This window comes from Crinia signifera, chromosome 19 (genome assembly GCF_055691185.1).
Source record: "Crinia signifera chromosome 19, ASM5569118v1, whole genome shotgun sequence".
In the NCBI taxonomy this organism is placed as follows: Eukaryota; Metazoa; Chordata; class Amphibia; order Anura; family Myobatrachidae; genus Crinia; species Crinia signifera.
This window is the reverse complement of record NC_139226.1, coordinates 55815355-55838678: the sequence shown is the minus strand read 5'-3', so window position 1 is coordinate 55838678 and position 23324 is coordinate 55815355. Positions and strand designations below refer to the sequence as shown.

Sequence of the window (23324 nt, the reverse complement as noted above, 5' to 3'; positions counted from 1 at the left end):
CTTTCACATTAAAATCTGTTATCTTTTTACTTGTTCCTTTTACTGTTTTACACATCAAGCAATCTCCGCATCTATGGAACCCCTTGGTGCGGATACTTTGTCTTGGGGCCTCATCTATAGTACTTTTTACTAAGTGGTTTTGTAATGATGCAGATTTTCTATAAATAAAAACTGGTTTATCGGGTAAAACATTTCCTAAAATCGGGTCTTGTTTTATCATATGCCAATTATTTTTAAAAACATTTTCTATTTTAAAATGGAGGCTATTATATTGGGTGATAAATGCCCATTGATATTTATCATCTTTCTCTTTTTTTGGTTTTTCTGTTAGTAGGTCCGCTCTTTCTATGTTATCGATTCTTGTTTTTGCTACATTGAGTGTATCAGTAGTGTAACCTTTAGATGTTAGTCTCTCTGTTATTTCTTCTATTTGTTGATTACAGATTTCTTGGTTAGAACAGTTACGTTTGGCTCGTGTAAACTGGCTAAAAGGGATACTTTTTAGCCAGTTAGAGTGGTGTTGACTAGTCATTTCGATATAGCCATTGGAGTCTGTGGGTTTTCGATACATTTTGGTGTTCAGTTTCCCATTCTCAATATATATAGTCAAATCAAGGAATGAAATTTCCTTTATACTATTTATAAAAACCAAGTTAATAGACATATCATTCATATTAAGAGTGTTACAAAAAATGGAAAGCTTTTCCTGACCGTCTCTCCAGATGAATAAAATGTCATCAATAAAACGCCGCCATAGTACCAGACCCGCCCCCAGTCGGCCATTATGCCAAACTGCCGATAATTCCCAGTAGGACATAAATAGGTTGGCGTAACTGGGAGCGAATCTGGTACCCATGGCGGTTCCCACACACTGCAGGTAGAAGCATCCATTATGATAAAAGTAATTATTAGAAAGGATAAAATCAATGCTTTTTAAAATAAAATCCTTTAAATCTGTATTAAGTGATGATAAATTTAAAAAATATGAGACTGCTTGTATACCTATATCCTTCTTTATTACGGTATATAGAGTACTCACAACATATAGATGTGAGTACTCTATATACCGTAATAAAGAAGGATATAGGTATACAAGCAGTCTCATATTTTTTAAATTTATCATCACTTAATACAGATTTAAAGGATTTTATTTTAAAAAGCATTGATTTTATCCTTTCTAATAATTACTTTTATCATAATGGATGCTTCTACCTGCAGTGTGTGGGAACCGCCATGGGTACCAGATTCGCTCCCAGTTACGCCAACCTATTTATGTCCTACTGGGAATTATCGGCAGTTTGGCATAATGGCCGACTGGGGGCGGGTCTGGTACTATGGCGGCGTTTTATTGATGACATTTTATTCATCTGGAGAGACGGTCAGGAAAAGCTTTCCATTTTTTGTAACACTCTTAATATGAATGATATGTCTATTAACTTGGTTTTTATAAATAGTATAAAGGAAATTTCATTCCTTGATTTGACTATATATATTGAGAATGGGAAACTGAACACCAAAATGTATCGAAAACCCACAGACTCCAATGGCTATATCGAAATGACTAGTCAACACCACTCTAACTGGCTAAAAAGTATCCCTTTTAGCCAGTTTACACGAGCCAAACGTAACTGTTCTAACCAAGAAATCTGTAATCAACAAATAGAAGAAATAACAGAGAGACTAACATCTAAAGGTTACACTACTGATACACTCAATGTAGCAAAAACAAGAATCGATAACATAGAAAGAGCGGACCTACTAACAGAAAAACCAAAAAAAGAGAAAGATGATAAATATCAATGGGCATTTATCACCCAATATAATAGCCTCCATTTTAAAATAGAAAATGTTTTTAAAAATAATTGGCATATGATAAAACAAGACCCGATTTTAGGAAATGTTTTACCCGATAAACCAGTTTTTATTTATAGAAAATCTGCATCATTACAAAACCACTTAGTAAAAAGTACTATAGATGAGGCCCCAAGACAAAGTATCCGCACCAAGGGGTTCCATAGATGCGGAGATTGCTTGATGTGTAAAACAGTAAAAGGAACAAGTAAAAAGATAACAGATTTTAATGTGAAAGGAAAAACTTACAAAATTAACGAATTTATTACCTGTCACTCCAAAAATATTGTGTATTTATTAGAATGTTCGTGCCATCTTTTTTATGTGGGCAGAACAAGTCGACCGCTGAAAACACGACTTGCTGAACACATATATAATATACGCAAAGGCCTACTTACCCATACACTCTCAGATCACTTTCATAAGACCCACCAATCTAAAGAATGTTCCTTAATCAATTTCTGGGGAATCCAATTGATTACACCAAAATGGCGAACAAGGGATATCGATAAACGCCTCGCACAAAATGAAATGAGATGGATCCATAAATTAAATACTCTCGTTCCTGGTGGCTTAAATGGCGATTTCGAATTGAAACATTTTTTAACTTAATTTTTTTATTCCTGACCGTCTCTTTTTATGAAATATATGTTTTTTAATTGTTTTATATGAAATTATTTTTACTTCTGAATTATCCTGTTTGCAATATCCAGATGTCTTTTTAAAATGAAAATCCCTATGGAATATGATTGATAGACATGATATTAATACTAATAAGATCCACGCACTTTTGCACTTTATAGATATAATGATGACCTGTGTTGCTAGAATTATATTGACTCTAGCGGTGATATGTTTCTCAGCTTGATAGATTGTTATTTATGTCAATGAACGTGAGATTGTTAATGACCGTGCTGTGAAACGCACGGCCATCTCATTTCCGGGATTGATTTCGTGCGTCTGGAACGCATAATAGCCGGCGTTTGGTACGCACGGCCATCTTGTTTCCGGGCAAAGGCGGAAACGCCACCCGTACGGCGACTCTCCAGCGTTACTTAAACGCTAAATGGCAAGGCAAGAGCACGCTACTGATGAAGGATCGATAAGGATCTGAAACGCGTTTAGCGTGCCTTGCCATTTGACTTTACCTTTGGACCTGTGGACCTGTGCTGGACATCGGGACTTGTGTGGACGGACGCATTCAGGCTATTTCAGTATCCGGAACTGATTAGCCTTTGAGACTGACCGCCTACCGCCTGCTGCACCCCAGGACCTTGTACTATGTGCCTTTTTAAACCCCTTCAATTGTGAGTGCATTACCCATATTAAATTTGTTGTTTTAAACGTTATGCACTATATTTTGTTTCTGCTTCATTCCATATATGGAGGATTATTACATCCGTAATCGCCACATCTAAAGCCTACTTCTGGTACTGAACATATATTGGAATCCTAATCTCTAAGAAACAACCTCTCTAAAGCGCCGGTATCAATTCATTTACTGTACTGTCCATATATATAACTGTCAGTGCTGCTGCTGCAGTGTCATAGAGTGATAAATAGTGAGAGATAGAGAGATAGAGAGAGATAGTGACAGAGAGTGATAGAGAGTGCTATATTTTGTGTCTGCTGCCCCCGCCTTTTGTGCTGATCACTATATCTGAGGTGATCAGCAACTTTTTGGGGGTGCAGAGGTTTTTTTTTTTTATATATACCTGTCAGTTGCTGCCAGTTGCACTGTCAGTTGCACCAAAGGTTGTGCACCTGCTGCCCCTCACTGGTAATCAGTGTCGCATCACTGATCACCTTTTTTTTTTTTTTAGGGTGCTGTGGGGTCTTTTTTTAATTTTTTTTTTACACACACTGTGATTTTGTGGGTGTCCTGTGGCCACTGTGCGCTGATCAGTGACGTACATCACTGATCAGCTTTTTCGGCACAGGGTTGATCTTTTTTTTTTTTTTTTGATCAAATTCCTGCCTTTGAGCGCTGTTCAGTGACGGACGTTACTGACCAACATCTGTGCTCAATTTTTGGCGCAGGACCTTTTTTTTTTTTTTTAACCCCTTCAATTTTTTTTTTTTAACCCCTTCAATTTTTTTTTTTTTTATTGGGATCAAATTCCTGTATAAAGTATTTTTTTTTCTGCACTACATACACACTACACACTACATACCCCCCGGGTTGAAATAAAGTTTGTACCCCCCCCTACACTATACACGTGTTGAAACATTTCACTACCAGTAACACAAAAATAAAAATGTCATCCCAAATGTCATCCCAAATGTCATCCCAGTCATCCAGAAGAATGTATTCAGCGGAGGAGGCATATGCCATGCTTGCCTCTGACTCTGACACAGCCAGTGAGGCAAGCGGGGAATTTGAAGGATTCGTCTTAAGCTCCTCTTCCTCCTCTGGTGATGAGGGACCCCCTCAAAGACGCCCCCGTAGAGCAGCTTAGACCCCCCCCCAATAATTGATCTCATATGGACCCCACCACCAGACAATTTTGAGCCCCAGGTTCCTGAGTTTTTGGCCATGCCAGGAATCCAATTTGATTCCACAGGTCTCAGAGAAATTGACTTTTTCAAATTATTTTTCTCTGATGATTTTATAAATTTAATGGTGGACCAAACTAATTTATATGCCCAGCAGTTTATTGCTCAAAACCCCACGTCATCATTTGCTAGGTGGACCCCTGTAGATGCAGTAGAGATGATGACGTTTTGGGGTCTGGTGTTTCATATGGGCATAGTAAAAAAGCCAGAAATTAGGCAATATTGGAGTACAGATGTTCTGTACAGCACCCCATTTTACCGTATGGCCATGACCCGGGCTCGATTTGAGACGATCCTTAAATTTTTGCATTACAACGATAATGCACAGTGCCCACCCAGAGATGATCCCACCTTTGACCGGCTATTCAAAGTCAGGCCGGTCATTGATCATTTCAGTGCCAAATTTGAAGAGATGTACATCCCAGATAAATTCATTTGCATAGACGAGTCCCTTATACATTTTAAAGGAAGGGTTAAATTCCGCCAGTACCTTCCCAGTAAGAGGGCAAGGTATGGCATAAAAATGTATAAGTTGTGTGAAAGCACCTCAGGGTACACTCACAGGTTTAGGGTATATGAAGGGAAGGATTCAAGAATTGAACCGCCAGAATGCCCCCCCTCCCTCGTAGGTGTTAGTGGAAAAATTGTCTGGGATTTAGTGCACCCCTTCCTGGATAAAGGTTATCACCTCTATGTGGATAACTTTTACACTAGCATCCCCCTGTTTAAGGCCCTTGGTTCAAGAGGTACAGCAGCTTGCGGTACTGTGCGCAAGAACCAAAGAGGCCTCCCAAAAACGCACATTGCCCAAGTAATGAAAAGGGGTGAAAGCAGGGGAATATGCACCGAAAATATGTTGTTGGTCAAATATAAGGACAAGAGGGATGTCCTTATACTGACAACAATTCACGGAGACAGTACCACCTCCGTCCCTGTACGAGGTACCAGTACCCACACCTCAAAACCTAATTGTATCCTGGATTACAATAGGTACATGGGCGGAGTGGATCTTTCAGATCAGGTACTGAAGCCGTACAGTGCCCTGCGGAAAACAAAAATCTGGTACAAGAAGCTGGCCGTGTATATCATCCAGATGGCACTGTATAACGCTTACGTGCTATTCCGTTCTACCGGCCAGAGGGGGACATTTATGCACTTTCAAGAGGAAGTCATAAAGGGCCTAATATTTGGGAACCAGCAGGCAGAGGGCCCCAGTACTTCTAGTACTGGCCCCCGTATTGTACCAGGGCAGCATTTTCCTGATGAAATCCCCTCCACTGGAAAAAAGGGCAGGACACAAAAAAGGTGCAAAGTTTGCTATAAAAAGGGAATAAGAAAGCAAACTATTTTCCAGTGTGACACTTGCCCCGACAAACCCGGCCTATGTATAAAGGAGTGTTTTAAAATATACCACACATCTATGGATTATTAGGTTCATAATTTCACCGTGCTTCGGGGGTCTTGCTAATGCCACATAGCACCCACCATTCATTCCACCAGAATCTGAGCCGCAAAATCCAAAAATCACTCCTTCCCTTCTGAGTCCTGCCATGCACCCAACTGGTATTTTTTGGTCACATGTGAGGCATTGCCGTACTCGGGAGAAATTGGGGCACAGATTTTGGGGTGCTTTTTCTCCTTCATACCTTCTGAAAATGAAAAATTTTGAGCCAGAACTGCATTTTTGTGTAAAAAATGTAATTTTTCATTTGCACAGCCCAGTTGTATCAAAATTGGTGAAACCCCTGGGGGTTTGAAATGTACACTATACCCCTAGATGAATTCACTGAGGGGTGTAGTTTGCAAAATGGGGTCACTTGTGGGGGGGTTCCACTGTATTGGTGCTTTGGGGGTCTTGCTAATGCGACATAGCACCCACCAACATTCCACCAGAATTTGTGCTGCAAAATCCAAAAATCACTCCTTCCCTTCTGAGTCCTGCCATACACCCAAATGGTATTTTTTGGTCACATGTGAGGAATTGCCGTACTCGGGAGAAATTGGGGCATAGATTTTGGGGTGCTTTTTCTCCTTCATACCTTCTGAAAATGAAAAATTTTGAGCCAGAACTGCATTTTTGTGTAAAAAAATGTAATTTTTCATTTTCACTGCCCAGTTGTATCAAAATTGGTGAAACCCCTGGGGGTTTGAAATGTACAGTATACCCCTAGATGAATTCCCTGAGGGGTGTAGTTTGCAAAATGGGGTCACTTGTGGGGGGGTTCCACTGTATTGGTGCTTGGGGGGTCTTGCTAATGCGACATAGCACCCACCAACATTCCACCAGAATCTGAGCCGCAAAATCCAAAAATCACTCCCTCCCTTCTGAGTCCTGCCATGCACCCAAATGGTATTTTTTGGTCACATGTGAGGCATTGCCGTACTCGGGAGAAATTGGGGCACAGATTTTGGGGTGCTTTTTCTCCTTCATACCTTCTGAAAATGAAAAATTTTGAGCCAGAACTGCATTTTTGTGTAAAAAAAATGTAATTTTTCATTTTCACTGCCCAGTTGTATCAAAATTGGTGAAACCCCTGGGGGTTTGAAATGTACACTATACCCCTAGATGAATTCCCTGAGGGGTGTAGTTTGCAAAATGGGGTCACTTGTGGGGGGGTTCCTAACTTTTAGCATCTTATGGTGCCTAAAAACCTACATGGTGCCTAAAAAATAATCTCATAAAAAGGAGGCTCCAAAATCAAGTAGGTGCTCCTTCTATTATGAAGCCTGTGGTTTGGTCAACGTGCACACTAGGGCCACATATAGGATATTTATGAAAACAAAAGAATTGGGGGAATCAATTTTTAGTCACATTTCTCTAGTAAAATGTACTGTGTTCCTTAAAAAAAGTATTAAAATTGCAAATCTGCAAAAAAATTTTTTTTTGAAATTTCACCTACACTTTGTTTTAATTCCTGTGAAACACCTAAAGGGTTAACAAACTTCCAAAATACTGTTTTGAATACTGTGAGGGGTGCAGTTTTTGAAATGGCATCATTTATGGGGGTGTCTCACATACAAGTCCCTCAAAGTCACATCAGAACTGAACTGGTCCCTAAAAAAATCAGTGTTTGAAATTTTCTTGAAAAATTGAGAATTTGCTATTCATATTGTAAGCCTCCTAGTGTCCAAAAAAATTAAAAGGAAGTTGAAATAATGATGGAAACATAAAGTAGACATATGGTCTATGTTAGTTATTAACTATTTTGAGTGGTATGATTATTTGTCTCACAAGCAGAAAATTGAACATTTTGCAAATTGCTAAATTTTCCATTTTTTTACGACATTTTGGTATTTTTCACAAAAAAACACAGACTGTATCGACCCAAATTTACCACTAATTTGAAGTACAATGTGTCACGAAAAAACAATCTCAAAATCACTGGGATAAGTAAAAGCAAAAAAAAGTTATCCCCACTTAAGTGATACATGTCAGATTTGAAAAAAAGGGCTCTGTCAGGAAGGCAAAAACTGGCTCTGTCAGGAAGGGGTTAAAACGGTAAATTGCCGTTTTTTTCCCTTTTTAAAACGTTTAAGCCTGCACTGTGAATGCACCACAGCCGATTTACCGTTTAAAGTTAACTGACATTTCGAACCGTGTAAAAAGCAGAGTCCTACACGGTTCCTTGCCGTTTTTTGTGCAATGTGAATGTGTACAATGTGTCTGAAACGGTATTTCAGGCAAACAACACAAGCTACAGAGCAAAATGACAGGCAATGTTGACACTCTGGCTTGAAACGTGTTCGTGATGAACCGGTTTCACTGCTATGTTGAATGAGACTTAACCGGTATTTAAAACGGTAATCTGCGGCAATGTTAAGGCTCTGACCCGTTTCAATTACCGTTTTAAAATACCGGTTTTTAAAACGTGTCGGCGATGTGAAAGTGGTATAAGACCAAGGATGGGTGTTTGTGAGAATTTGACCAACCCAGACCCACTAACAGCATACAAAGTGCTAATGCCATATTTAACAAGTGCTAGCGACATACAGTATTCTTCAACTGTCACAGTCATATTATTTATTACTTATACCATACAAAAAAACTTGTAATAAAGTTCTAAACTATACAGTACGTATATTTTATTGAAAACGACATGCTATACAAAACAAAAATGAGAAGTACAAGATCTATTTGCTGTAAGGAAGAATCATAAATGAAAATGATATACCCATGCAGTGACAGGGACATGATTACACTATTAGATGAGAATTAAGTCATCACATTCCTTTATCCTGCCTACAAAATCTCACTGCGAAGTTGGCTGGATGCAGAAGTGTGACCTACTCTTGTGGGAGTTTGCGATTGTGAATGGTTGGAAATTAGGTGTGACTCTATTACATATGCCAGTCTATTTTAGTTAATTTCCCCATAAAATATAGATTTATAATAATATGCCAAAACAACAAAGTTTTATCTCATGAGAATCTTCCATTTAAAAGAAAATAAAGTAATGCCAAGTGCACAACATGTGACATTTAGGGCCTTATTTTGGTTCATTCTTTCTGACAAAATCCTTCTTAGATGGGCAAAACCATGTGCACTGCAGGTGGGGCAGATATAACATGTGCAGAGAGAATTAGATTTGGGTGGGGTTTTACTTCAAAGTGAGATCTATATTGCAGTGTAAAAATAATGCAGACAGTATTTACCCTGCACAGAAACAAAATTACTCACCCAAATCTAATGCTCTCTGCACATGTTACATCTGCCCCCCCTGCAGTGCACATGGTTTTGTCCATCTAAGAAGGATTTTGTCAGAAAGAATGAACCAAAATAAGGCCCCAAGTCTTGTCATGAAGAAGAGAAAATATTTTCATTTAAAATGGGACATTCCATAATGTGATGGGCTTAATAGCATGAGATTAATCACTCCTAATGGAAAATAAACTTTTGTCTTTCTATTCTAATGAGAATTTTCTGCCAAGAATTGCCAAAGATCTCCTGAATAAGCGATTAATCGCTCATTCCAATTAGCTCTAATGAGATGATTAATCACCTAAAGTTAATGCAAGACTTTTACACTGGTGCTTTGCTTCAATAAATGAGATGAGGATCAGGTTTGATTCGATTTTGACTATCACATTATGGAAAATTGAACTTAAGATGTACTATAGATGTAGACTATCTTGCAATTTTGCCATAGACCAAATACATTCTAGAGGCAAGTTCTTGTAATCAAGATAGACTTGCCTGCACAGTCTATTTTCTATTCGATACTGATTAAAGTGGAAAGCGGGCGGCTCATCAGCATTGAATCGACATTGTATGCAGCTGAACACAGTGCGATTCAGACTAACTTTCTATTCGATTTTACTTTATAGTCAAAATCGATAGACAGAGTTGTCCACAGCTTAAATACTGGGCATACAGATAAGGACGATAACTGAATAGTGTATGGCATTGATTGGTCGATGATGATCGGCGTGATAAATTTACCAACATGCCCAACTAATCCAATTGCTGGTCAGCCACATCTGGTAGTGTATGCATTGCCACAGCCAACCGCCTGACATATGACTTATTCCTTCACCATGGAGGAACGGAGAAATGTTTCTTCCCCAGAGGAGGAAACCAGACATTGCGCCAGATGTATCAAGCTACAAAAAGTGATAAAGTGGAGACCAGCCAATCAGCTCCTACCTGTTATTTTTCAAACCCAGCCTGTTATATGCTAGATAGGAGCTGATTGGCTTGCTGTTTATCACATTCCACTTTATCTCTTTTTGAAGCTTGATACATCTGGCCCATTGTTTGGCCACACAGTGCTAAATATTGCATGGCCAAGATAAAAACTGTCAGAAAAAATGGGTGCATGGACAGCATAACTATATATATATATATATATATATATACAGTATATATACACACACAGTCTAGTCACATTATTTTGACTACCTCCTACAATTGATGTCAGCAGCGTGTAGCCCGTGAGGTCAGCGGCGTAACTACAGCACCGCAGCCCCCGCCACCGCGGGGGGGGGGCGCTGTGCATGTGGGGGCGCTGGGGGCTGCGGTGCAATAGTTACACCCCCCCCCCAATCCCCCGCAGACTTACCTATCTCGCTGGTCCCGGCGGCTCCGTTCTTCTGCTGAGGACCACCACAAAATGGCCGCCCCCATATAGCACACAGTTCTCTGAAACTGTCTGCTGTATGGGGGCGGCCATTTTGTGGTGGTCCTCAGCAGAAGAAGAACGGAGCCGCCGGGACCAGCGCGATAGGTAAGGCTGCAGGGGATTGGGGGGGGGTTTGCATGGGCGGCAGGGCGGCGGGGGATTGGGGGGGTTTGCATGGGCGGTGGGACATTGGCGGGGCGGCGGCGGGGGGGGGGGGGGCGGGGGGGGCGCCCAAAACTTAGTTACGCCACTGCGTGAGGTATGTCACGTGTTGTGTGTTGTCTTGGTAGGTATATAAGGTTTGCAATACAGTAGGTTGTTTGCACACATATCACTTGTTGTTGTCATGTGTAAAAGGGGTGATTTATCCGAGTTGCAAAAGTAAATGATTATCAGCTTTCAGGCCAAGGATGTCAGTATTTCTAGCACAGCACAGTTTGGGAACCTCTCTGCGTGCTGCTGTGCTGAAGGGGTGTTGTAACTGGACAAATTACACCAATGCAAAAAAATGATATGAAAACTGCGGATTACCATGTGCTATTGATATGAGAGGTGAAATTTGTCTATGAGGGCCGAATGACACACTACAGTGGTGCAGCTCACCATCAAAATCAACTTGAGGGCTACCAGACGTGTCTCAAAATGACAGTTCAGTGAACCCTGCTGTGTATTGGGCTCCAAAGCAAATGGAGGGTGGCTGTACCCAAGCTAATGAAGGTGCATCAGAAGAAAAAGGCTTCAATTTGTATATCAGAGAAAAAATTAGTGATAGCGCTGATTCAAGTTTTTTGTAAATATATCAAAATTTATTAAAAGAAATTCAATTAATATCTTTTACCATAACATTTAGTCACCGGCCGGTGTTACACAGTACACAATTTAAAACAATAATAAGAAAAAGGGGAATGGGGGTGAATTAATTGGGCAATGATTCCTTTTGGGGATGCAAATATAGACTTTTGATTCAGCCTGTATTATAGAAGCTGGCAGTTTAGATGTTAATCTGTGAGTGATGAATTAGTCCAATATAGGTGACTCTCTCACAGTCCCTATATGTCAAGGGATAATCTTGCATGCAGCAACCAATTAGTAGGTTAGTAATTTATTTCTGGCCTGAAGGTTAGCTGGTTAGTCCCATTCACACAAGGCAGCTCTCTCACAGCTCCTATGTGTTACTGGAAATTCATATGCAGGACCAGTTAATGGTGTTAGTATTAAAAAGTTATAGTAACTTGCCAGATTCCGGGCTTCTTCAGCTGCAGATTCTCTGCAAATGCAGTGCAGCCGGGCGGACTCGTCAATTTGTATATCAGTAAGACCTCTGCTGATTGGCGAAGGGATGCCTTCACCAATGAGTCAGATTTTTGGCTTTATCGTATGGATGGACATTGGCATGTCAGTTGAGAAACAACGGAAAACAAATACTCTGCAACCATTGGTGGAAGAACGCGAGCTGGTGGTGGCAGCTTTATGGTCTGGTGAATGTTTTTGTAGCATTCTCTGAGCCTTTATTTATCAACTGCATATTTATCTTAACAATATAGAGGGCCAGATATACTAAGCTTGAAAAGTGATAAAATGGAGAGTGATAAACTACAGATGGGGCTTTGCCCATCTTTGCAGGGCTGGCGTTTTCTAATGCCAGTCACGCCATCCCACCATTCCCGCCAGGGTGAGCGCGCGCACGAGACGCATGCCCCCTGGCAACGGAGCCTGCCTCCGGTCCCCGCTGCCTCCCCCGCCATCGCCGCAGGTACCCCGAGCCGCCCCGAGCCCCCCCCCTAACCCTGCCCATCTCCCTGAAGTGGAGACGGGCAGGGACACGCAGCGTCCCCGCCGAGAGACTGGGACGCGCGTGTGTGTGAGACGCAGGTGCGTCCCAGGTCAGTGTAGCCCCTGTCTGCTGGCACTCGCCAGCGGGGAGGGTCTGGCGAGCCCCGGCCAAGGATGGCAGGGGCTACATCTATACCACTTGCCATGTCACAGGCTGTGTTTGAAAAATTGAAGGTAGGAGCTAATTGGTTGGTGGCTTATCACTCTCCATTTTATCACTTTTAGGGCATAGTACATCTCGCCCACAGTATTTGTGAGTCTGCTTAAATGTAGGAAACAAAAATAATAAATATTACTAAAAAGGATCTTTGTTTCTATATTCGTGTACTGTTCTCCCTATGGAATGAGGCACGCGGTGACGCGGGTGGACCTTTCACATAGAGACATTTTATTCTAGGCCTCATCTTCTAGCTCTAAGGTAAATAACCACTGAGAACTTTAAAAGGGAACCATAGCAATGAGCGGTTTGTGTATAGCACTTTGGAAGTAAGACGCACTTTATAACTATAAAAATAGTTTTATGATAGAGCACACTGTGCGAGGATACTGAAAGGGTCACAGAATTTCCTCCAACAATACCTGCCTACAGCCAAATAGCCATGAACATGGATCACTAAAAATAAAACAATGATATATTTAATATAGGACTGAAGACAGATATCATAAATGAGAGTGAAGATAACTCAGGGACAAATAAAATGGAAAGGAAAAGATGATACAGAACAAAAAAACTATAGGAAACATATATCTACCTTAAGACGACAGCAATTAAGAGCATATAAACAGTGGAGTGGAAACACATTTGAAAATCTAAAAGAGGGAAGCAATGTAGTTCAGGTACTTACGCTTGCCTGTGGAGAGGCTTCGGTTATATCCAACAGGGCTGAAATACTCGAAGATGAAAACAGTCACAGCGACCACAGTAAGACACATGACAAACATCATGACCCAGACAGCAGGGCTGTACGGCTCTGGAAAAGAGGATGAGACTCCTGAGTGCAAACACAGTAACATAGAAATACAAAATATATTCCAGAGTCCTGACAACTATTTGTCACCTAGATTACAACTGCAGGGTGACTTCTCTAATTATCTCTGCTTACTGATGGGGAAAACCTGCCCTTGTTTATAGGATCTAGTCCCAAACCACTGCACTTTGTAATGGAAGAATTCAGAAATGTTATCTTTCATTTGCATGTGGAGCCTCGCTACAGTATACTCCTTTTGAATATTTCCAAACTTTTTTATTATTCTTATATTTATTATTATTATTATTATTATTATTATTAATAGACAATAGGTTTAAAAAAATTATCGTAAAATAGAGCTTTAGAATACACAAGAGATTCACATCAGAAAATAAATTGTAGCTATTTGCAGCAGTTCACATTTATCCTTTTTTAGCCATAAAGCACTGCTATGATTGCCATAAAGCACTGTTATGGTTGCCATAAAGCACTGCTATGATTGCTATAAAGCACTGCTATGGTTGCCATAAAGCACTACTATGGTTGCTATAAAGCACTACTATGGTTGCCGTAAAGCAATAGTAAGATAAATTGCTAAGTTAAACGAAGTACTTGGGAGAAGAGTTACCACCACCCATTCGGTAATTAAGATCGGAGTCCGGAGGATGGTGTTCCCGGACTAAATAATGTCCAGGAATAGGCAGTCACTAGATGCCAATTCCAAGACATTGTATAGTTTGGGGATGCCCCCCATCCAGACTTCGGGTGCCGGTCTTATTTATCAGACTTTCCAAAGAAATCCAAGACGGGTGGTAACCCTATATGGGAGCTAATGTCAAACTCCATAAATTGCATATAAAATGACACACCATTTGGTGCTGGGGGGGGGGGGATCACTAAGCACATATATACATACATATTATCATGTATGTAGTATATGTGCAGCATCGCACATTGGAGACAATGAGGCACCTGGGAATCAGCATAAACCATAACACACTATTTCTAAGCTCTCCCCGGACTCCCATTGGCTTGTTTCGCATGAGTCCAGGGGTGGGCTTGAGAGTCAGTGATCACCGGTAACCACACCCCTAGCTAAGACCTAACAAGGGTCGTCCTATTGTGCAGCCTACATTTTCACTCTCTTATGATGATTCGAAAAAATTGCAATACAATCCCCCCCGCCCCCCCAGTTTGGGACCAAAATATTTCAAACATACAGATATAGCCAGTTACATTCAGCCACACAGCTTATAATATTCATAGTTCATGAGACGGCTTATCAGTGAATGCACACTGGTAAGGGCAGTGAATGACAGCCCGATGACTACCCATCCCATTATTCTCTGTGAGAATTCCACACAATTTGACATGATAAAGCAGAACATTTTAATGGAACATTTTCTGGTCTGAAAGTTACATTGAATAACTAGTTTAAGCGCTTCTCAGACAAGTCATACAGTGTCTCATCATAAATATATTCTACCACACCATCCTCATTATCACAGTGGTGTGTATATTAGAGGTTTTAGTGTCCCAGTTTATATTGGAAAATGCAATTTATCTAGCAATACTGTATATTATGTAGAAGAACTATGATTTCAATGTTACATGCGGTATGGAATATTTAACTTTATATATATATATATATATATATATATATAAAGTAATCTACTTTCTGTTTGGTTTTGTAATTATTAATTTAGATTTTTTTTTTACATAATAGATTGCTCATAATACCAATAGATTTCCACAGATGTGAACACACCTTTGTTTATGAAGGTGTAACATTACTAGGTGGTCTTTGTAAGAGGTGGGCGGGACACAGCCATGCACCCAACATAGCCACGCCTCTGGCAGGCCGTTTCTCTCTTCTGAGGAACCGGCCAGCACTGAAATGGAACACCCGCTGCTATTAGTGCTATGCCACCTTGCCCCCAGGTATACAGCAGAAACTAATCTTGGTGTTCATAGACAGAACAGATATTCACAATAAAACTATATACAGTTATTCTTGCAGGTATAAATAGACACCTGTTTAAGAATTTAAAAAGTTCACAATGGGCGAGATGTATCAAGCTTCAAAAAGCGAAAAACTGGAGAGTGATAAACAACCAGCCAATCAGCTCCTACCTGTCATTTTTCAAAACAAGCTTGTAACATGGCAGGTAGGAGCTGATTGGCTGGCTGTTTATCACTCTCCACTTTTTAAAGCTTGATACATCTGGTTTAATATCTTTTTTAAATGATATACATAATTATTGGAGTGCCAAGTGAATTTGTCAAAATTGGGGTAGCAAATTGCCAAACAAACATTTTTATTCAACATAATGACCTGCAATGTTTACCTTATACAGGAAAAACTAACTTTTTTTACACATTTTTTATTTGAAATTATATAATAAATGTGAGCGACGCTCCCAGAGATGTTTTTGTGCATCTCTCACAGAGATGTTGGCATTTTTAGCAGATATTTTGGACATCTTTCACGGAGATGTTGGCACTCAACTCAACTTATTCATTGTTTCGAATGTGATTTAAACAAAAGAGCCATTTTTATGGTTATATCCATTCTATAATGCAAGGCTTTCCCCGCAAAGTTGTGCTTTGCAATATAATGTCAGTTCAAGCATTTTATGTTGCTGGAAACATTTTGATGTGGTGCTCTACTCATTTTGTGCAAATGAGTAACTCTTCTAGAGCAGTCACTGCTGGGGAATTCTATTTGCCTTGGAGCCCTTTGGTACAGGTTTTCAGAGCATGAAATGAGCCAATGCTGATAGAAAATCCCATACACAGACGGCTTTGCCCCTTGACTCAAGAGGCCACCAGGCAAACAGCATTCCCCAGGAATAAATGTTCCTTAAATATAATTGCTTATTTGCATATAGTCAAAAGAAAGTAGCGTGAAACTCCCTCTAATCCTTGTTATTATTTCATTGAGATGGTCTCCAACTTGTTATTAAAGAAGAAAATAATGGAGATAGTTGGTAGCTTGCTTAAACTGATGCCACCCATGGGAGTTAATTTATTTACCAGGCCAGTGACCGTGGCTGTTTGTGCTCCTTAATCCTTTGCATTATACAATGACGAATGATCTTTTGAACAAATGTTTATTATTATTTATTTACATTTATTATTTATTTGTTATATAGCGCAGAATATTCTGTTGCACTTTAGAATTTACAACAAATACTTGTGTAGTTTCACGGCGGCACCTTACGCTACGCTGTCAAAGCGTGGCGGGCGCAGCGGTACACTTCCTCCTGACATGTTCACACCCCCACTATCCACATTGGCATGGAGTTGAATTTATAAAGTGTGGCAAGCGCAGTGAGCCACCGAGCCCGAAGCATGGCATCAATTAATACGCGTCGTTTTACACATCCCTTGCGGGGCTAGTTGCATTTGCCATGCTTGTAAAATCAACTCCACGCCAACGTGGATAGTGGGGGATGAACAGGTCGGGAGGACGTGTAACGGGTCCCCTCACCATGCTCCGGGCTGACGTGCATAGTGGGGGTGTTTCAGGAACACATTCACACCTGTCATGTCATCCACCTGAAAAAATAATGATGACACGTGTTAACTGTCAGATGGATTTTGCTGACTGACTACGCTAACTACATAAGCTCAGGTTAGCTGCGAACGTACTGACTAGGCTGACAATGCTTGTTGCGGGAACACGATGCTGATACTGACAGGGACGTTGACTATGCTAACTACGGCTAGACGGGAACGTACAGACTAGGCTGACTACGCTGGCTGCGGGAACACAACGCTGATACTAACAGGGACGCTGACTACGGTACTACGCTGGTCACGGGAACACTACACTGATTCTGACAGGGACACTTCACTGACTATGTAACTGCCACCGTGAGACTACTCGAGTACCCAAATTGGCTCCGACGATCACTATACTGTGATGTGTCAGATACAGTCAGAGGAGTAACTCTGGGAGGCAATAGAGTCATCTGTCGCCAGGCTCCTGCTCCCAATGGGGCACCTCTCCTCCCCTGCAAGTTTGAATCAGTTAATTGAAAGATTTCAATATAACTTCAGTGGCCAACTCCCCCTCCTAACATTATTTTTACAATTGTTACTCTGTATTAGAACCCATGACCTGTCTTACTGGAGACAGACACCTTACTGATTGAGCAATTGGGGGGGCACCAATATTTATTTTGCATCTGGGCAACTGGGATGAACTTATGACACAGTATACAGTAAGTACAATTACAAAACAATGCAGTTTTCAAAACTTCTCTAATCATATGGTAACAATCTACTACAATGTTGCCAGAATATTCAGCAATAATGAACTTACGTGCTCCATCGTAAAGCATGTATCACAGTAGTTAGCTTTGCTGCCTCAGTATAACAATGATTTCAGTTTTGACCAGGAACATTTGAGTGTTTCTCTATTAGTAATTTGCTTACATGGGTTTCCTTTAGGTGTTCCGGTTACCTTTCACAGTTCAAAAAAATCCAATTTACTGGCAGGACTTGTAAGAACCATCCCAGGTAAAGCTCTGCATAATATGTTGTAGTTACAGTGATCTAAAGAATGCTAGAAAATAATTCCATAGGAACTTAATTTAAAGGGCTTAATATCATTATCTCACCGTAATATAAATAGCTTGCAATTGGGGGGATTGCAACTTTGATGGCTTCCGTGGGGGGGTGTGGCCATGCCATAGTGAAAAATAAAATATGCAATATGTGTGGAGGGGTGGGCGAGTTCCCCCTCGCACAAACAGAGGGAGATAGAGGACAGGCTGCTGCTGCAATATCGTTCCCTCTCCCCAGCTCAGCACACAGCACTGAGCAGCATGTGCTGAGCTGGGGAGAGAGGCTGTGCTGCGGCGGCAGACTGTTATCTATATCCACTGCCAGGCTCCCTGCAAGGAAGGAGTTGTGAGCAGGTGAAAAGAACCTTCCTCCCCCCCCCCAAACGCCACTGCTTATATGCTATATCGTCCCAGATTTATGGATTGTTGTATGCAGTCCCATATATAGCTGTAGTCTAATATAGGTGAATCCAGCGGTACTGTAAGTGTGGCATATAATGCAGTGCACAGGAACATCCAGGCAAGCAGAAGCCAACCCAACCCAACCACCTAAAGGCATCACACTAGTGAAAGGTTTACATGTTACATAGTGTTACATTAGTAAGAAGCAGCAGCTATGTGTTGAGAGTGTTACTCAGATGAGAGATAAGAATTAGTTCAAAAGTGTAACATTTGTAAAAAAAAAACTAAGAAACAGATTTTAGCACCTTCAACTTTTTTTTTTAAATGTAATTTTTATCTTTTGACCTATATAACACTCTCAAAACATAGCTGATGCTGCTTCTTACTAATGTAACCCTTTCTTAACACTTAAGGCCCCCATACATTAGTCCGACTTGTCCTAAGGACAAGTCAAACCTGATTTCCCCCTGCAGCTCCCCGGGAGGGGGACACACGATTTGGCACTTGATGTGCCAAGTTTTGCAAATGATACATCGCATGCGATGTATCATTTGCAACTCCCGGGGAGCTGCAATGTGGAGCGAGCAGGGGGGCCGGGGACATTGAGGTGGCGGGCGGGGGATGCTGCAAGGCGGCTGGGGGGACGGACGCACGCTGCTAGTAGTGCGGACGCTGCGGGGGACACAGGCGGCAGTAACATAGAGCCGGGCGGGGGGAGCCTGGAGCTGTCAGTACTGAAAAAAAAATCACAGGCTGCCCATTCATTGTATGGGCTTTTTTTTTTTCAGTGCTGACAGCTCCCGGCTCCCCCCGCCCGGCTCTATGTTACTGCCGCCTGTGTCCCCCGCAGCGTCCGCACTACTAGCGGCGTGTCCCCCCCCTACCCGGACGGAGCATGACAGCTCCCTGCTTCGGCTCCCCCTGCCGCCCCCTCCCTCACCGGCGTCTCCCGCCCCCCTCCCTCGCCGACGCCCTCAGAGTCCCCACGGCTGCACATAAGATTTATCTTATGTGCAGCCGGTCCGACGTCCCGACTCTGACCCGATGCGCACGGGCCCGCGCATCGGGTCGGACCGGGTGTCAAAACCTGCGATTTGGTCCGGTTTCACTGCCCGATCCATCTGGATCGGGTGAAATCGGGGCCAAATCGCATAGTGTATGGCGGCCTTTAAGCTGGCCATACATGATAGATCTTTTGTGTGTAATTTCACATAAGATCTATTGTAAGATCTGCACACCGGCAGCTAGCAGCATCTTCAGATCTTACGTGCAGCACATAAGACCACAGGATCTATCTCACTACCCACATGACCATGCATTGTACCTAAATACTTCACAGTGTGCACCAAAAAACACACAGTGCACCGCTCGACCCGTCAAAATCGTGATTCGGGCCAGAAATCGTGAGGCTTTGGGGCAATTGGCAATTAGCTTGTGCTGGCTTGGGAGGGATCCTGTGCCCTGGACTTGAACATTAGTGTTAGGGACTTAACAAATGGGATTAGCTGGTTGCAGTTGGTGGGTACATACTTTTTAGCAAAATTATGCTAAGGACCTCAAATTTACTCTATGATATACTGTAGAGTTTATTATAATTATTATGATTAGCAGTGCTTAGTGTTTAGAGTGTGCACATGCATTTTCTCTTTTTCTGTGTGGAATGTATTAAGCCAATACTGACATGCCAAAAACATGATATCACCATACTAATGTTAATAAATGAAATGTATTTAATACAATAAATTTGCAGAAAATTTAATTGGTTAATGTCAAAATAAATGTGACTTAAATGAGGGCGGGATGTATAAACATACATCGCCACCTCTCGCCACACTCCCGCCACGATGCTAGCGCATATGTACTAACATATGCGGCTAGCATCGCAGTGACAGAGACCCCCTGCGATATCTGTGATGTTGTGTGTGGGGGTATCTGTCACCTCCTGGGCTCTGCGGTGGTCCCCGGCGTCTCCTGCAGCCGGAAGGACATCCCTGGCTGTGACATGCTGATGGGGTTAAAGGGGCAGCAAGGAGGGTAGGAGTCTGCGGCGGACGGTGGGCAGCGAGTGGCGATAGAAGCAGATAGGGTATTGCCACCCAAAGGTGGCGATACCCTGCCCTGCGATGACACAGCAGCCGAGTATTAGTACATTTGAAAATGTGGTAAAACAGGGTTTTACCGCATTTTCCCCTTAGTACATCCCGCCCTCAGTCTGGTATGTAGATGTCAATAGCAACTGCACATAAACATCGTTATTTACAGGATTCACTATTCAAATATAAGAAAAACATTTATGTATTTGTGAAGGACTTGAATGGTTTTTATTGTTTCCCTAGGATACAACATAATAGTCTTTTTCTGGCGATTACGTATCAAGGTCTCTGTTGCCGGGACAAGTCTTGAGCCAAAGCTTCTCTTTTAATGATTTCTTTTACAAGTAATCTCCGGTCCACTAGAGAAAACGTTTCCTGATAGTTTGTGATGAAAACACCAGGAAATGTAATATGTTTCACCGTTCAAAGCAGGAAATCCTTTTCTATTAGTGTTTCTCTTCATTTGTATACCACCGCTACAAAAGACAGGCTGTACAAGTGTAAGTGACAGCCTGGGAAACCCAGACTCGTTGTACTAAAATCTGAGCTCTGGATAATAAAATGTAGAGAACTCAAGAAATTATCCCTAGCTGTCTCTTACCAATTGGTGTTACAATATACAGAATATCCCCGAACACAGCAATTTTCATGAGGTACTTGCATATAAAAAAGTGTTCATCAAATGTATGAAGTGTCCTTCAAGAGCTTGATCTAGAACACCAGTGTTATAGTTTGACAGGTATAACACCCAGTCAAACGCTACACCTGCCACTGTCCTTGGAGCAGATCCCTGTGTTTGCTTGCAGAAGCAGCCCCCCCATAGGTTTCTATGGACAGCTGAGTTCTCCAAATAATTCTCCTGGAATATGATGAATTCCAAAGCTTGGCCCCAAGGATGTAACTACTACTACTGCTATGGGGCCAACAGCTACTATGGGGTCCACCTCCCCTGTTTATGTTACATATATAATATACATTTATCACCATTGATTGGTATATTTGGGGCCCTTACAAACTTTGCTATGGAGCCTACAAATATCTAGTTATGGCCCTGCTTGGCCTGTGAGATTGGTTCACAAAAGCTACCAGAGAAGGTTCTGTATGGTCATTATTGTATACAACTCCCACAGAAGTAGAGAAGAGATTACAGATGCAATTGGTTCACTACTTACACACCACGAGGATTCCTTAGAGGTATATTTGAATACATTCAGGCAAATCCTAATTTCTTATTGCTTGGAATAATGGCGAGAAGAAATTATAATTATCGGGTCTCAGAAATAATTAATAAAAAAGCCCATTTTTCTTTTCTGCTTTTCCTCTAAGCATAGAACATTTCCTCCCCAAAGTATAGAAAGTACAATAATGGCACAAATTGCTGTTTTACTGAGCTGACACCAAGCCCTGTGGGTAATTTATTTCTGAGTCTTCACTTATCTTCAGGTCATACATTGCTGCCTTTAGATCTAGGAAGAATTCACTGTCAAGTTCTTGCATGTGCGAGTACTTTAAAAAGGAAATTGTATGCATAGTAAGAGAGTAATTAGTGCATTTACATATCTGCACGGGAAACATTGTTGAGAGGCAAAAAAGTATTTTATCAATTCTAATGCTGGTGACATTATTATTTTTAATAAATTACTATTCTTTTGATTATATTATTATTATTATTATTATTATTAATAATAATAATAATAATAATAATAATAATAGCAATGATGGTAAAGGGGCCCAGTTCCCCTAACCCCCCCCCCCATCTTGATCCATGCTCAGTCCCACCCATCTCTGTTCTCATCGCATTTGCATTTCCCTCCATGTACTTCCTATTCTGTTTGTCCAGTGTTTGTAAATATGAAATTGATAATTTAATCTGTAACTTCTTGAATGACGAAGTATGCTGCTCAGAGAGTGAGCATTCATTCCCTAAATAAGCGTGGACCCAGAGGCGTAACTCTGGGAGGCAATGGAGTCATCTGCGCTGGGCTCCTACTCCCAAGGGGGCACCTCACCTCCTGTGCAAGTTTAAATGCATTAATTGAAAGCCATGGATATGGCTTCTGTGGCCAACTCCCCCTGATTCAGGACATATTTTGTTACATATATATTTTTTCATATAATGTACATAACATACATACTATACATGCAGACATGCAAATATATATTTATATAGGGTGTGTGTGTCTCTGGGCAACTGGGATAAATTTACGCCACTGACTGAACCCGAATAATCAGTACCTGATTCCCTCATCCCTATAATTGCTTTCAGTTCCAGAAAACATCATTAACACAGACATTGATATTAAGTAGATAGATTTGAGCAGTGAAAATAAAATGGGTATGTTATCCCAGACAGAGGAAAACACAGTCAGCATTACATGGATACATGCTTTGCCTGTTCAGCAGCTCACTGCAATGGAAAATTACCGATAAGATAGAAAATAGAGATCCCTCATTCCCTGATGTGTCATCCCACTAGGTTCTCATAAGTCAGTATGTGAATCAGGCTGCTTCTGATGCACCATTACACAGCCATCTAATGTCATTCACCCTTGTCAGGGCACAGCATGTTTCTCCAAGTGGTAATTAATGAATGACCTGGGGAACAGGAGTGCATTCTACATGTGAGATGCCAGAACACTTTCTTTGCTAATCAGTCTGTATTTCTTTGCCCGGATTATTTATTGCAGAGCTGCATTTAATTTTATTTGCTTCCCTAACTCATTACTTTTCCTTCTACAGTCATCCGCTCAGAAAAGAAAAAAAACCTTCCTGTGCCAGGTATCAGTCATTGGGGACCATTTATAAAAGCTGTTATTTCCTGCTTATTGACATTGTGCCCATTTTTTACCTTTCTTTTATTTTCACCCATACTGTATAATTCTAACACTTGAGAAATAGTTGCCAAAATAATACATTTTTATTCAGTGG

The 23324-nt window shown here is 41.2% G+C and overlaps 1 protein-coding gene and 2 long non-coding RNA genes across 6 annotated transcripts in view; 2 read left to right on the top strand and 1 right to left on the bottom strand.

Annotated features, from left to right (window-relative positions):
* The window catches only part of LOC146042563 (uncharacterized), a 50203-nt gene extending 29273 nt beyond the window's left edge, over positions 1 to 20930 (top strand). Inside the window, exons 4-5 of the long non-coding RNA XR_014463919.1 lie at positions 17786 to 17854; positions 20640 to 20930. This is a non-coding gene — a long non-coding RNA (uncharacterized LOC146042563). The remainder of the gene's footprint in view (positions 1 to 17785; positions 17855 to 20639) is intronic.
* The window catches only part of GRIN2D (glutamate ionotropic receptor NMDA type subunit 2D), a 762310-nt gene that overhangs the window by 174929 nt on the left and 564057 nt on the right, over positions 1 to 23324 (bottom strand). For all 3 annotated transcript variants that reach the window (XM_083162615.1, XM_083162612.1, XM_083162614.1), the window contains one exon: positions 13205 to 13330. In XM_083162615.1, the coding sequence (XP_083018741.1) occupies positions 13205 to 13330 (126 nt within the window). The remainder of the gene's footprint in view (positions 1 to 13204; positions 13331 to 23324) is intronic.
* LOC146042564 (uncharacterized) overlaps positions 23133 to 23324 on the top strand; it is a 108185-nt gene continuing 107993 nt past the window's right edge. For both annotated transcript variants that reach the window (XR_014463920.1, XR_014463921.1), the window contains exon 1: positions 23133 to 23174. This is a non-coding gene — a long non-coding RNA (uncharacterized LOC146042564). The remainder of the gene's footprint in view (positions 23175 to 23324) is intronic.